General features: G+C 37.9%; 1 protein-coding gene across 6 annotated transcripts in view; it reads left to right on the plus strand.

The window, feature by feature from the left end:
• Window positions 1-17064, plus strand: part of PPARG (peroxisome proliferator activated receptor gamma) — a 143095-nt gene that overhangs the window by 100862 nt on the left and 25169 nt on the right. For all 6 annotated transcript variants that reach the window (XM_032841690.1, XM_032841687.1, XM_032841688.1 and 3 more), the window contains 2 exons: window positions 5221-5359; window positions 15433-15632. In XM_032841690.1, the coding sequence (XP_032697581.1) occupies window positions 5221-5359; window positions 15433-15632 (339 nt within the window). The remainder of the gene's footprint in view (window positions 1-5220; window positions 5360-15432; window positions 15633-17064) is intronic.

Consider the following 17064-nt stretch of genomic DNA (forward strand, 5'->3'; position numbering starts at 1 on the left):
AAAAAAAAAAAAAGAAAAAAAAATTCTGCAGTGGGGATTCATGCATTTCCATCACACCAGTTCACAGACTTTGTAGTAATCAGAAGAGAAAACTGTTGAAGTTGCACACAGTACAGTAATAAGAGTGTTGTTAAAGAGTGTTTTTTTTTTCTTTCTTTCTTTTTTTTAAGATTTATTTATTTATTTGGCAGAGAGAGAGATCACAAGTAGACAGGCAGGCAGAGAGAGAGGGGGAAGCAGGCTCCCCACTGAGCAGAGAGCCCAGTGCGGGGCTTGATCCCAGGATCCTGGGACTATGACTTGAGCTGAAGGCAAAGGCCTAACCCACTGAGCCACCCAGGTACCCCTAAAGAGTGTTTTCTTGATCAGCAATATGAAGAAACCTCAGGGAAGCCTGTTTCGTTCTTCAAATTAATAATTATCTGTACAGAAAAGCACTCCAATGGCCTTATATCTTCCTCACTAGGTTACTTGAAATAATCAAAGGATAAGAATACAGTTGACTATCATAAACTAGGTATTTTGAAAAAGAAAAGTAAAAGCAACTTCTAAGCTGTGTGCTGAAGTGTGTATATATTCAGTTTATGGTTTTATGTACATACACAGTACATAAATAATATCCAGAATTATTTTCCTTTAACATTGAAAGACCCTGAATCACCATAAAAAAATAATGTGAAACACTTTGAAAGATATTGTATGAGTCAAAACACAACTTTGCATTATAAGGGTTAAACTTAAATAACATAATTCTGTCATCAAAAAATCTTCCAGCCATGCCAAATAACACTACTCTGGGACCTGCCCCATTCTCAGCTAGCCAAGCAGCATTTTCCACCATGGAGATCAGTTTTTAGAAGGGAAAATTTTAAAACACAGTCAAGGAATATCATAAAACACATATGATCACAATGGCAAAAATCCAAACAAAATTTTCCACCAATATTTATCAGTTAGACTAGTTCTGTACATTAACCTTCTATTAGTAAGTGAAAAAAAAATACCTTTTTAATATTCAGAGGTCCTCAGAACACTTTGAGAATTAAGGAGGCTTCAACTTCCAGCAGGTCCTCTGTAGGACCTAATCTTTGAGATACTGCTGATCTCACAAGGGTAGGGAAAACTTCTACCAAACAACCAACAATAGCAACACAAACAAATGAACAAAAGCTCTAGGTCTTGACCTGTGGGCTGCAGACACACTGAGGCGCAGGGTTTCTCATGGTAGATGCCCATCGTAGTATGGAGGTGTGGCATTTCCCCTGAGAAAGATGCCTACAACAGAATCCAGAGCCATCAGTGAAGGGGAGCTGAGTCTAGGGCTTTTGAATGGAGCCAGGTTTCTTAAGGGAATTTGAAATAGTCACAAGTCAGTGGCACTTCTGTCTTCCAACAGAAGAATCTGCAAATTCTTTTTGGAGGCACGAATTCCCAGTTTAGACCCTGTAGGATTCCCACAATTTAAGGTCAATATACGAGTTTAAAATAAAATATCAGTCAATAAGCACATTAAGAAGTCAGTCACTTGAATGACATTTATCAAAAATAAATGAAAACAGGGAGCCTGGGTGGCTCAGTGGGTTAAGCCTCTGCCTTCGGCTCAGGTCATGATCTCAGGGTCCTGGGATCAAGCCCCACATCAGGCTCTCTGCTCAACAGGGAGCCTGCTTCCCCTCCTCTCTCTGCCTGCCTCGCTGCCTCCTTGTGATCTCTCTCTGTCAAATAAATAAATAAAAATCTTTTAAAAAAATAAATAAAAACAGATTTAGATCCCCCCACCCCATCCCATACAAGGAGAACAGATAATTGGGATTGGCTGATAGAGAATATAGAATAGCTGTGTATGAACTGTTTCAAGAAAGAGGGCAGAATCAGAGCTGTGAACAAGCGACAATAGACTATCAGGAATGACTAGGCATATTGGAAAATAAATCAACTTATTTAAGGAAGTGAAACTTAAACAGTGAAATATATAATTATTGAAATAAAAATTCAGTGAAAGGGTTAGTTACCGGACATAGCAGAAGAAAGGACTACTGAACTGGAAGGTAAATGTCAAGAAATTACTGAGATCGAGAATCACAGTGCCTTAAGAATATGTCCGTCCAGAATCTGCTAGGATTTGAAGCCTCTTGGTTCTTGAAGGATTCATAGGGTCTTTGAATATCAGAAAAGTCTGTCGTCTTCACTAATCAGTAGAAGAGTAATGTACAGAACTGTTCTTACTGATGAACTTTGGTGAGGAATGTTTCCTTTTTTCTCATTGTAATGATGTATCTTTTGGGATCTTATTTAACTCTTGTTCCAGTGTTTACTTTTGTATTCAATGTTATTGAGTAATTGATGACAAAAAGATGGAAAATGTAAAGGAGAAGTTTAGAAATATTGAAGGCTAGAATAAGGTCTAACACTTCTCTAATTCGTGTCCGAACTGATAAACAAGTGAGACCATGATGCAGAAAACACGCCCAAGAGAATAAGTGAAAAATCCATTCCAAGGCACACTGCAGTGAAACTGCAGGATACTGAAAACTAAGAGAGTGTATAAAAGCAATCAAAGAGAAAAGAAAAAAAAAAAAAACACTTCAAAGTCAATTGACAGTAGCCTCTCCACAGCAACAGTGGAAGCACAAAGATCATGGGATCTGAAGCGAGATGGAAGATAACGAAGTTCTCTGTAATCTTTCAGCAGTGAGAGAGAGAAACAAAACTGTTTACAGGTTCAAAAAAAAAACTGAGAAACTGAAGTAATAAATTTCAAGGATAGTAAACCATAGAGAGCAGAAGATGTTTGCAATACCTGGAACAGACAGCAGATTAGTATCTAGAGTATATAAAGAATTTCTAAAATTCAGTTTTAAGGAAGAGCCTGGTGGAAACTAGGGAATGAAAAATCACGAAAATACAAATTAAGATCACACTTAGATTCTGTTTGACACATACTACATTGTCAAGAATTAAGAAGTCTGACAATACCAATTATTAGAGGGAATGGAAATTGATTAAAAATCACTCTGAAAATAGTTTGGTGTGATCTTGTAAAATTTCACATTCACTTATTGCACAATCCAAAAAACTCTGCTCCTAGGTAACTCTTGTACACCTGCATCATAAAACATTTACAAAAATATTTATCAAAGCACTGTTTGTAATAGCAGAATATTGGCAACAGTTTTAACATCCATCAACATGAGAAGATATCAATAAATTGTGGGATAGTCATACAATAGAATATTACGAAATTGTGAAAATGAATAAATCCTAGCTTTTCACAGAAAAGTTTTAGTTTTAGTTTTAGAAACCTAATACTAAATTAAAAAAAATGAAAATCCCAAAGTACTATATGAAGCATCATACCATTTAATAAAGTCCCCAATAAGCATAACTGACCAATGTATTACTCAATTTTTACATATGATGTGACAAAACTGTATTTTCTTTAAGGTCAAGAAAACAATAAACACAAAATTGAGAATAATGATTACTTTGTCGAGAGGACATGAAGGGCAGGAGTTGAATAGGGCAAGAATTTCCGGTCAATGATTTTAAATCTCAGCAGTGGGCTCATGTGTGATAATATCTTGTTATGTTTTATAATTACATGTATTTTCTACATGTTTGTAATTCATATTACATTTAATAAGGTAACAAAAAAGGAATTGCCTTGTGATATCTCAGTCATGGCTTAGGATAGAGAAATATCAGAGATGGCCCAGAAAGGAACTTAAGGGACATACATCTTCAAAGAGTCAACAGATTTTAATTGAAAACTACTGTTGGCATTTGGGTCATCTCCATTGGCTCCCCATGGAGCTCACAATTTTAATTGGGCTTTGAGGTAGGGACAGAAAATAAACACTTAAATATAATAAGTAAATTATATGGTATGTTAGAAAGTCCTAAGTGCTATTAGGGGAAAAAAAAAAAATTACAAACCTAGAGTAGAGTGAAAGAGACCAGGAGCTCCAGACAAGAGGCAGGGGCAAGGACAGGCCACAGTATTAAATAGGGTATGTAAGCCTCATTGAGAAGTTGAGATGTTGGCAAGACTTGAAGGCAGTGAAGAGAATAGGCAGGTGTATATTTAGAGGAAGAGCTTTCCGCGTGAGAGAGAGAAGTTAGGAGTGACTTCAAAGAGTTGGCTTGGGAAAAAAAAGAGTTTGGCTTGAGAGATTCAGAGGATGATAGTACCACCTGAGACTGTGAAATCTGCTGGTAAAGTGAGCTCGCAGGGAACAGTCCAGAGTTTCAATGCTGGACGTGCTGGGTTTGGTAGCTGTTGGATTTCCAAGTGACATGTCAAGTCACCAGTAGAAATAATTGTCTAGAATTCAAGACACAAATCTGGAGAAAGTGAAAATGCATGTCAGTGGCGGGCCAATACCAGTTCAGGGATTTTGTACCAAACAGGGCCAGATACGTTTGAAAAAGTTAAGAATTGAGTGTCATGGAGATGAGCACAGTAGAAATGAATAAGAACACTCTGAGAACAACAACAAAAAAATGGAGTTAGCAAACATTTCCAATTAAAATTTCTTTCAGGTCTGTCAATAAAGTACAAATACAACAGAATTCAATTAGCCCAAATCAATCTATTTGCTGTTTTGAGATGGCAGTCCATTGTCTGAGGATCTGCATATTACTTTTCCTGTTCTTTCCTATTATTATTTTTTTGTAGGCTATGACAGTTATGAAGCACTCTTTCAACTGCATAAGTAAATGAAACCAATTCTGTAGGAAATTATGCAACATAGAGAATTCGAAAAAATTATCCACATGTGGATTTTTATTGGCCCTGATCATGTTTTAGAATGAAGTGATTATAACTTGGCCAAATGGCTTAGCACAATAATAAAGGCTGGGGCATACTGCTGGAATGATTTGCAGAGAGACTGAACTGATTACATGGTGTTTTATTTGCATTACATTAAATCCAGAGCACTTCTTAGAGCATGCTGAGGTCCACATGTAGAGCCAAGATACATTGAATGACATCAGTTGGATGTGGTCACTGTTTCAGAGCTAAAGAAGGACACTGTGATCTTCTGGTTCTGAATCTTATAGCAAAGAAAACTGGCAGTTAAGTGACTTGTCTGAAGTCACCAGTGACAGAGCCTGCCTTTTCTGATAGCTAGGCCAGTGTGCCTTTTGCCAGATGTTGCTGCTTCCATGTGTTATAAAGACCTAAGATTTGCTTCTTTTCTCCATATCCTTTTGCAGGGTTTCTTCCGGAGGACAATCAGATTGAAGCTCATTTACGATAGGTGTGACCTTAACTGTCGGATCCACAAAAAAAGTAGAAATAAATGTCAGTACTGTCGGTTTCAGAAATGCCTTGCTGTGGGGATGTCTCACAATGGTAAGTGAACACTTAGCACGAATGCTTTACTGTTCTCATTATGGCTGCCAGAGCAGGAGCCTCTAGGGCCATTGCTGAAAATGTATACAGTTTCCCACAAAATGCCAGATTACAGAACAGTATATGCTGATAAAGCATTTCTCATTTCCGTCAAAGTCTAGGCTTTTAGTGTAGAATCCTTCTCTCTGTGGTTGGGCATCCGCCATGATGGAAGAGAAGACATGAAAATATGAGAAATGGAAGAAATAACTAGTATTTTAAAATGAATGTAATGATTGTGATTAGTTTTTAATGTTGCTTTAATAGCATTAAAAACAGAATTATGCTTGTATGTCTCAGTAGTTTCTTTCCACTTTAAATGTAAGAAAATTCTGCAGGTTTCTGGATATGGAACTTTAAGTGGCGTATCAGAATTTAGAATATATTCCTTTTTTCGCCTCTTTACTATGCAAAGATGATTGTAGGCACAGCAGTATCCTCATCTTCAAGGAGCATGCAGACTTGTGGATAAAGGAAAGAATTTTAAGGTTCCACAAAACTTCACTGTCCATAGAAACATAATAAAACTTTGTTTTTCAAACCCATATCGAAAATCAAAGCATGTCAACTTAAGAGAAAGAATGCGGACGACCTGAGAAGACCCTTGTTTTCATGAGTTATAGAACTAACTCAGTAAAATCATGGAACATAGGCCTGTTTGAAGAAATAGTTCTTGATTTCCATTTAGCTCGGATTGGTGTTAACAGAGTCACAAAATAAATTGGATAGTAACCTGATAATATTATATTTGTCAAATATTAGTTCTTTGAAAACTCATTATGGGCTCAAGAAATATAAAATGCCAAAGGGATCAAATAAAATCCAAAGTCTCAGTTCACTGGATATTCTGCTTTTTTCTTTCTTTTGCCTTCATCTGTGTCCAAACTGATTTGGTGAAAAAATAATGTTTGAAGTCAGTCTTCATAGGTTAGGACTCCAAAGCATCTGTGAAAATTAAACTTATATTCCATCATGCAGATGTTTGGTTTTCTCAGTGGACATCTTCAAAATATTTGAGAATCACTCATTGGTTTATATCCAACTCTTTAAAAATAGCTCACAAAATTATAGTTTTATAATTAATGTGGGTTATTTCCTCTAAAGGCAAGAATATATTATGAAGAGATCTATCAGCTATCCTGGACAGGAGGGAAATTTGGTCTGACTTTCTTCACAGTTGATTACATCTGCTATGTAGCAGTAGACAACTGCAGGCATTGATTGCAAAATAATTTACTGGTTTGATTCCATCAATTTCCTTTCTGTTTCAGACTCCATAAAACATAAGGGCACATTTTCAAGTCAAGGGTTATGTTTTAGATGATGTAATCAAGTTGCAGTAAACTTGTTTTATCTTTATGAAGAAATCTTTGACTTTGAAATCATTATTACCAAGACTGCCTAGAAAAGCATCCCATGTCTTCTTTTAGTGGTATTTATTTTTTGCTCTTTAAAAGTCTGTCACTTCAAAAAAAAAAAAAAAATTTGTCACTTCACATATATTTCCTGTTGCTTGCACACATTCATGTAAAATACATCTCCTTTTGCTTATTGGTTATGGGCAAATAATATTTAAAGCCCAACAATCTATGTAGTATGGATAGTATAATTTTCTCTTCCCAGGAAAGTCAAAGAAAGCCCATAAACTTAATAATACAGTTATCATTTGCTTTCAAATGACAATTAATTTATTCTATTTAGAGAGAAGAGCAGTCTTGATAGGGAGTGTTCAGTTCTTTTTGGAAAGACAAAAAAAAGGAATTAAATGTTCTGGCATCAAAGACTTACGAAGTTCAAGATTTACAAGATTGCAACTGTGACTAAGAAAATCCCTTCTAAGAGGTTTTTATGGGAATGTGTTTGCTGCACAGAAAATATCCATTTGATCTGTGCACAAGAAGGGAAACTCAACAGCGAGGTTTTGAGTAGTTTTGCCTGTTATCCTGAGAAAGGAAACATTTCCAAATACAAAGTTTTCTAGGAGGTTGTAGTAACTATTTAAAATTATTTTGTTAATTTATTAATGTTTTATGTGAATGGACCTCACTGTAATAACCCAACTAACTTGTCAAGAGCCTTCTAGTGTTATACCAAAATCAGGACCTCAGTACTTTCAGTACACACAAGAAGAGATGAACACCCTCCCAAAGTAAACTGTTTCTGCTCTTTGGTTTCTGTTTTATCCTTTTGATGAATGTAGCTTGTGCATTAGCCACCCATGCCCAGCCTTAAAGGAGGCTTCTGAAGAAACCTTCAAGGAATCCTCAGGGCCTGAGGAACATCATTGAAAAGTCACTGAAACAATGATTGCTAAATCCTTTCAACTTTGAAAGTTCTGTGATTCTACATAACTAAAACAAGCTACCTCCCTGAATTTTTCACTTTTCAACAAACTGAACCATATTTTGTAGACATTGTCCCCGTTTTCTCAAGTATGTAGGTATCTGGCATCTGTCGACTACCTGAATTTAAAAGTTTCTACCTGTATGTTTTGGTGCCATAAAAATATAATTCGTATGCCTGAATTGGGTCTTCTGGATGTTCTGAAAAATTGCTCAGCAATTTAAGGCAGTACATTTGATGGTCACATAATGATGTAGCCTGAGAGTACAAATCCAAAATAGTCAAGGCTAAGGAAAGATTTTCTCTATGCCACTGAGATCTGAATGAAAATGATGCTTTTCATAAATATAAAAATTAGTGAAACCTTAACTTTACTGACCAGGACATTCTATTATATAAATTAGGGGGGGGGTCTGTTATTTTTTTTAAAAAAGGTGACAACTTTAAAAATAATTTCTCAGGAGCTTCATAAAAATCCAGAAAAAAATGGTTTTACAGATATTTGCAGTACTCAGTATTTTTAAAGGCAGTTCTCTCCTTCCTTGTGAAAAAGAAAAGCATGAATGGCAAATAAGTTTACTTCAGTGTGTTAGGTTTTTTTCTTTAGTCTTCTTTGTAATATAAAAGAAAATTACCCAAATGTTGATTTTCAGAAAATATCACCAAGTAAAAAGTCCCCACACATGGCAGCTGTGTGCTCAGACTGGCTAGGCTTTCATGGTTGCCTACACGCTAGCTTCCACCTCCCTTTCCCACTGCTGCCCTTTTCAACTTACACTTGAGGTAAACTGTGTACTTTGCCATTCCTGCACAGTGCTGTATGGTGGGATACTTCTGGGTCTCCGTTTATTATGTCGTTTGGTTCCTTGCCACAGTTCTACCTGGTATTCAAGACCCAGTTGAAATGCTGTCTTCCATGAGACTTTCTAATTCCCCCTCTTCCTCTTCTGTGTGTTTTATACCTTTCCCGAGAAACCACACTCTGCTTTAAAAAGCAAGGGAGTGATCAGATCGATATTACCAAAAACTAAACTACTGATAGCTGTAAAAAAGATAGACAAATACAGAAATTCATCAGAGGATAAGTGCAATTTTATACATTAAGACAATGGGAAGAGTGAGTGAGGAGAAATGAAATTGAGAAAAATGTCGGAGCATGACCAATGAATACAAGTGTCTGAGGGAAAGAGAGATTGTCAGAAATTGTTCGGGGTGTCTAGTTGGGTGATAGGATGAATTAACCAAGAAAGGGAAATGGGAAGAAGAGACAATTTAGAGGAGAAAATTAGAAGTTCATTTTTAAAGTTGCATTTGAGGGTCTTATGGGATAGCTAGCATCCGTGTATAAAGAAATACAGGAACAAGAGAAAATGCAGGGTCCAAATCGCAGGAAAGAGAGGGCAGCAGTCATTAGCACATTTTGTTAGTCAGAGAGGAGATTGAACTAGCAACAGCAGAATGGAAGGGAAGGAAGGGGCCATCAAAAAGGTCTGGAAAATAGGCAGAAAGATAGGAGAACCAGAAAAGCAGAAACCGCGATGAGAACAAATTTCAAGTAAGAGGGTGGAGAAGGTCAACAGTAGCAAAAGCTGGGAGAATGCTGGAGAGCTCAAGCAGAAACGAGAACTCCGGAGAGGCCCCTAGATCTGGCTGTCAGAAAGAACATGGGGAACTTTTAAGAACAAAGTTTTGGAAATTTAAATGAGGCATAGGAAGATCCCTGTAGGTGGTTGGGATGTAAATGGCGACAAGCACAGGCAGAGAAGGAAGACTCCTCTTTCAGTAACCTCAGTGGTAGAGGAAAGATAGCCCAAGGAGGAGGTTAAAACTAGGGTCAGAATCTGCTCTGGTGGAAGGGAAGGAGCTAGTGAAGAGGGGTGCATGAGAGAAAATAATCCATATATATGTAGGTTCTCCCCAACTAGACACAGCCTTTCATCCTGTGTCCCCAGTCCAGTCTGTCTAGCTCATATCTTGCATCAAACATGGGTTCAATGAATGAATTAAATGATACCAGGCAAGACTTCAGGGAGCTGCAGATAGAGTCATGTGAGGCAAAGGTGTTTTGCCCATCTCTACCTTGGAAAGAAACCTGGACAAATGTTTAAATGTCCTCTGCAAATAGTTTGAAGATGTTACCCCTGAATAATATGGTGCTAAGGCTGCTCCTTGTTTTACGTAGAGGAGCTAGAAAACCATAGTTATTAGATTCCCAAATCCTGCAAAACCGCAAAATGTACAAGTTTTTTTCTCAAGAAAGAGAGGTGGAAAAACAACTGATTGGCAACAGTCATATTAAAACCAATAGTGTTATATGTCTTATTTAGATGATAAGGCTTTTGGATAATAAACGTGTTAAAATTGACCATGAGACATAGCCTTACCAATTGTCAAAAGTCTAATATGATTGCAAAGTCACCCTTTGTATGTTGAAAGCCAAAGATACTTTTAGTAAGACTCAGTTCATTCTTTTGTTTTCTATTAATTTATAATTTTGAAAATTGTTTTAATTCATCTTTTAACTAAGTACCATTTTGTCTTTAAATGCTCCTACAATTAGGTATTTAAAAAACATTATTGTCATTAAGAAGTATTGTTTCTTAGCACTGTACCAAGATCCAAAGAACAGGATATCTAAATCTGCATGTGCAGATTTTATGTGGAGTTTGTGTGTCCAGTAAATCATACTAAATACACAGTATTGAATACGTCATAAGCTAGTAGTGAATTGCATTCAGTTCAGTAAAACTGTATTAAATAAAGGTTAACTAATATATTTTCACCAGAAATTAAGTCTCTGCCAAACCTGTTCTTCCTAAAGGCTTCATACTGATTCTGATACTGACAATTTTTTTCAAACCAAGATACATGAATTCTCTATAGGTGATTAATTATCCCATATATGACACTGAATGCCAGTGTTCTGGAAGTTGCTCTATATGTCAGATGATAGATCTATAGAACCGACAGAATGTGTCTTCCCCCCCCCCCCCCCATCCAGGGGCTCGAAGACAGGACAAATATTGCTTTTAAAAAAAAAAAAGGAGGTGCTGGGGCATGGGGGGTGGGGAGAGGGTGGTTGGGTTATGGGAGGGGAGGATATGTGCTATAGTGAGCGCTGTGAAATGTGTAAACTGATGATTCACAGACCTGTACCCCTGGGGCAAATAATACATTATATGTTAATAAAAATAATTTTTTAAAAAATATATGGGGATTAAAAAAAAAGAGGGAGTGTAGGGTGTTCTGCAGTACTGTGTGTCATCGAGATTTGTAGAATTTTATAGCTAAATTTAAAGTTAAAAGAAGGAAGCTTTAGAGGTCTTTTCCAAGTCCCTCATTTTATAGATAAAGGAGTTAAAGACCAGAGAAGTCAAGCCACTTTTAGCCAGTTTTTCACTGAGCTAAAACTAGAAAGTAGACTTCCTGACCAGTTGAAGTGCAGTGTTAATTTCATTGCCTTCCAGAGAGGCCAGAAGTTCTCCCTCTGTGACTCATAATAACACATGGAGCACGTTCCTCTGTCTTTTAAGCAGGAGTAGAAGATGTGGGAAAATATTCCTGCATACATACGGGCATACTCAGCCTGTATACTTCTGGTCCCCAATCTAGAACTTCCGTCTTCTTTTCTAAGCTCTTAACTTCAGTCTTAAAGCAAACAGCAATCCAACGGGAGAAATAAATACTTCCTCTGTTGGTCCTCAGATTCTTCCACCCAATGGATGGAAACTGAGGTTCAAGAATTAGTACACCATTCCTTAAACAAGTTAAAGACAGAGAGAGATTTACAGAGATAGATTAGGTTTTCAGGATTTGTTCTTTCTCTATGGGAATGAATTTAGGTTTTTGTGCCATGGTTACCCTCCTGGTCTGTAGTCCACAGGAACCATGGTACCATGGTTGTCCTAGACCACTTCATCCACAAGTAATAAAAGCTATATTTATTAAGCATTACTATGTGCCAGGCACTGTGCTGAGCACTTTCTGTGCCTTATCTCATCATTTCACATACAGTGATAGGTATTATTACATGGGACTCAAAAGCAACAAAATAAAATAGACATTTTCTCTCTTAAAAAATGCATACAAATAAAAAATGGCATTTTCTCTACAACTTCAGATTTCTGTATGTGTTAGGCAAATTTAGTTTCACCAAATGGGGAGTATTTTTTAAATTCCTTTGTTGAAAATGCTAATATCACCAAATAATTAGTTGCACTGATAGTTCATTGAATCTAATGTACAGCATGAATATTTAATGATACAGAAAATTTGTTCACAAGATTTAAACTTTCAGGGGAACTTCGACTTATAAAAATTCACATTTTATTTAGATTATAGCAGAAGGCTTTCACATTAATATGTCCTAATTCTAAAATGATTTTTAGAAGTAATTTTGAGCTATTTTTTAGTAGGTTACAGAAAAGCAAGACTAGCAAATGTAGTAAGTGTCTATGTTTGGCTGGGTTTTTTCCTAACAGAAATTTTATTACTCTTCTAATTGAAATATTGTTGACACACAATGTTACATTAGTTTCAGGTGCTCAACATAGTGATTCAGTGTCTCTATATGTCACATGCTATGTTACACTTACCTGTGTGTACATATGCTACACTTACCACAGTGTAACGACCCTCTGTTATGATGTACCATTAGCTATATTCCTTATGCTGTACCTTTCATCCCTGTGACTTACTCCTTCCATAACTGGAAGTCTGTACCTCGCACTCCTCTTTGGCTGTCTGTTTATTTTAAATTAACTTTTTTGATTATCTTTTAGGAAAGAAGTCTTCCTAGGCATGTAAACTTGAGTGTATATTTATACTTTATTACCTATAAAAAATGTAACCAGAGCCTAGAGCAACGTTGGGCACACAATAGACATTCAAATAATGACTCATTGAGTGAAAAGAGGGTACTGTGCACTTTGTACAGATTGTTGGTGATTCTAGCCACTCTATTTTGGTATAGAACATTGGTGGTCTCCAGTCTTTACACCAAAATTTCTTCTCCTTTGAATATGCCATAATTCTTACTGGGTGCTGCTTTCTTTTATGATCACTTTCCCAGACTTCCCTGGGTACATATTGTCTCATTTTCTGTTTTTAAACTTGATGCTTTAAATTCATCAAGCATTTGTTGCACCAAGAGCAAAAATGAGAAAACCTGGTACTCATAGATTCTAGTAAAATAACCAATATAGGAGCACAGTCCTGGTTTGCTACCTGAGCTAATAGATGCATGCAACAGGAGCCCATCATTTAGGTAGGTTTTCTAAACTGTCCCAAACTGCAAGTTTTTGATACACTCCTCACTGGGAGTAGAGCTGACCTATCAGCATCTCCTAGGGAAGATACATAATTTTTGAGTTATCAAGTGATTCTAATATGCCCTGCCTCCCCTCTCCACAGAGAACTGCTGATGTGCAAGAATAAACATAGTACAGGGAAACAAATGACTGGACAAGCTTCCAGAGAAGGATTTCTAAAGGGATCTGCTATCTGGTTCTTGGGTTGTTGTTGTTTTTCTGTTTTATTTCGACATATATTCTACAAAGATTTAATATGTGCTGGACATTATACTAAATGCTAAGGCTATGGTAATGAGCAAGATTCCTGCCTTCGTGCAGATTACATAAGGGAGGCAAGAAAACACTGTCAATTACTCGGATCACTGCTCCGAAAGAGAATACAATGAGTAATGAGATCATATCCTGAGGGGCCTAAACAAATCTGGGTCAGAGGGGTGGGGGACTGAGATAAGAACGTGAGCAACCATTCGTTGCCTAGGCCTTAGAGAATGGGTAAGAGTGAGTAGAGAGACAAGATTTTTGACCAAAAAATGGCAATTGTTTAAAGATTTCCATTTGAAGAGGTCATAGGCAGAGGATATATTTATCAAATGGATATAAGCTAATTTAATTTAAAAGCATCCTAAGAGGTAAGATTCTCTTCCCCTCTAACTCGGAGGTCCCTAAGGAGGCCCCCATAAACACAGTAGTTGTACTAGTTAGTGATAACGCTTATTTGGGGCCACATGAAATGTATTTATGAATTTGAGACTTGGGGGTGTGCTGCTGTCTCTCCTCCAGCCAATTGAAAATGGAATTCACCAAGTATTCAGATGGAAATGTGTTTATGTGCTTTAGTGTCTTAGGGTAGAATGCTACCTTTAGCATTATAATGTATAGCAGGAAACCATCCATTTATTCATTCCTGCATTCAGCAACCATTGAGGGAGCACCACTAAGTGCTAGAGATATAAATGAGTATGACGAACACCGCCCTCAAGGAGCTACAGTGTGGTGAAGGAGATGGTCATAAAAACACACCTCTGTGCTACCACCTAGGAAGGGTAAAAGGAGAGCTGTGCAGAGGGCAGTATTGACTGTGATATCCACATGTCCTTATGGGAAAATACAGAGAGTCAAAAGCACAACCCAGAAGTAGTAGTATTCAAAATAATAATTTGCACGCCTGGGTGGCACAATCGGCTAAGTGTCCTACTCTTGATTTCAGCTCAGATTGTGATCTCAGGGTGGTGAAATGGAAGCCCACATGGGGCTCTGCACTCAGTGGGGAGTTGGCTTAGTTTCCCCTCTCTCCCTCTCTGTCCCTCCCCCCCTGCACTCGCACTCACAAGTGCTCAGGGTCTCTCTCTCTCTCTCAAATATATGAATAAATCTTAAAAAAAAAAAGAATATTTTGCAGATTGCATTGGTACAGGGTGAAGAGGGGAAGAAAAACCATCTTAGTCAAAAAAGGTACAGATGATTTTTCCCCCAACCTAGGCCTTACTAACCTCTGGTAAATGTTCCACTTTGCCTTTCTTTCTTTAGTTTTCTTCTTCTTTACACTTACTCACCCCACAGGAAGCCAAATGTTAAGTAAGGAAATGGTCTTTTTGACAAACATCATTAAGTGGTAATCCTGGAGAGTCAAGGGAATGATTATGGCTCCTCTTTACTAAATGTAAAAGTACTCTCTGGTTTAATAACATGAAAGAAAGCACCATCCACATTTCTTTATAACAGGGACAAAATAGATCATACAGACTCTTGGAGAACAAAGCCGGTCTGTACAACTTTGAATTCAGCACAGTTCTTCCCTTCAGTTTGTGAAACGTGTTGATCTTTTTAAGGTCTGACTTTATGTCAGGTGGTGGGGATGAAAAAATGACTAAGACATTGTCCCTGGCTTTCAGGATATTGTTCTGTAGTGAGATTAATAAACATGTAAAATAAAAAGTACAGTTTGAAATTGCTGTCATTGAAGAAATTACCTAGGGTATTGGAGTACAGGCAATAATAAATTCTGCTTGAAGAAGTCAAGGAAAGCCTCACAAATAAGGTAACATTTGACTTGGATTTTGAGGGATGAATAGGAGCTGACCCTCACCTATTTTATATGTAAGTAAATACACTTTTCTTTCTTTGCTGAGCTCTTAGATTCTTTCACCTTCTCAGCAAGATCATGCATTAATATTTTTCAGTTAAAAAAGTGAATAGTGTAATTTTTACTGATAGCCTGTGCTATTACCGTGAAATAAAAACCTGAGCGAAGCTGGAGTAGAAAAACCAGACTTTGAGCTTGGTGGAGGGGAGGGGGGGCTTTTACTGTGTGGGTGCTAGGACTGGGGGAGAGCAGCAGTGATTCAGTGATACATCCCTGTCATTTCTCTCCCTCTCTAGCCATCAGGTTCGGGCGGATGCCGCAGGCTGAGAAGGAGAAGCTGTTGGCAGAGATCTCCAGTGATATCGACCAGCTGAACCCAGAGTCGGCTGATCTCCGGGCCCTGGCAAAGCATTTGTATGACTCATACATAAAGTCCTTCCCGCTGACCAAAGCAAAGGCGAGGGCAATCTTGACAGGAAAGACAACAGACAAATCAGTTAGTTCTCTTCTGCTGTCTTCATTTGGGGGTGGCTGGGTTTGTGGCGGTGGTTGTTGTCTTGTCTTTGAGAAGATCATTCACCCTGTTACACACACATGTGGGTTGTGTTCAGCTGTTGGCTATTAGATATCGAAGAGTGAAACACAGGAAAGGAAATGTTTTCAGATAGGATAAGTAAACCTTATTTTGAAAAGGGAAAAAGTCCTTCAAGTTCTCCTAATAAATTCTGTGAGAAAACTATAAACCCCACCCTCCTTCCTGCTGCCCTCCTTCAGGACCCATCTCTTTTCTCAACATCAGAGTAACTGGCCACAGCTGCATCCATTCCAGCAGCCCCGCTTGTCTCTGGGAGTGGCCTAACCTCGGTTTGGAAAAGGTATTTAGCCCCGTTATTTTACAGTTCAGGAGAACAGCTAGAGTTACTTAGGATGTTCCATGTGGAGCATAAAAATACATGTAGACATTATACTACCTTTCTTTCCTCATAGCTCTACCGATGGATTACGTATGTGAATTTTATCTTCTGTGAGGCTCTGAGCTGCCTGGGTTGCTCCTCCCATAGATTCTCAAATATCTGCAGGCTCCTTGATTACAGTTTAGAAAACCCAGAAATTATAATTGTTACTGAGTCAGATGTTCCAAAGCAGAAGTCTTTCTGAATAGGAAGCTGAGAAAGCAACATGAAATCTGATTAAAACAAGACACAACACCTGAATTTGAGTTTCAGTTATGCTGTCAGCTTGCACTGTGACGTGTGTCACATCTCTGTCCCTGTTTTCACAGGCAGGGGTCTGACTTTGACGGTGCTGTCTGCAGCAGGTTCCTAGGGTTATAAGAAGTGCAGAACACATTCAGAAGACAAGGTCCCAGCCCTTGAAAATCCTTTTGTGCTTTTATTTATTTTAAATGAACACCTCCAGGAGATGCATACAATTGTGTAACTTTGTCCCCCCCTCCATTATATGTGGGGGGAAATATCAGCCTTCAATGTATTTTGAAGACGATCTCAAGATGTGATTTTTTTTTCCTTTCAGCTATAAACCATTAGAGTAGTGTCAGCTAATAGTAAAAGAAAACCGTGGGATATTGCTGTGTAAAGAGTCAAATGCGAAGGAGGACAATGAGTTTTCTGACTGCAAGAGAGGTCACAAACCTGAACAGTATTAGATGTGTATCCGATTCTTCACAAAGTATCATACACGTTCATTATGTTCAAGACACACAGCCATCTGACAGCTGCCATTATTATCCTGTTTTTAAAGATGAGGAGACTAACGTCCTAAGAGGTTAAACGTTTTGCCCTGAAACCACACAGCATGTGGAAGAACCCTGTGATGCGGGATTACTAACTTCTACCTCAGTGCATTCCGAGCAGGGTTCGACCTCCCAGAAGCTCGTCTTCCCGCTGGCTGGCGATGAGCCGCGTGGA

The sequence above is a fragment of the Lontra canadensis genome, unplaced genomic scaffold (genome assembly GCF_010015895.1).
Source record: "Lontra canadensis isolate GAN:19392208 unplaced genomic scaffold, GSC_riverotter_1.0 scaffold124, whole genome shotgun sequence".
Lineage (NCBI taxonomy): Eukaryota > Metazoa > Chordata > Mammalia > Carnivora > Mustelidae > Lontra > Lontra canadensis.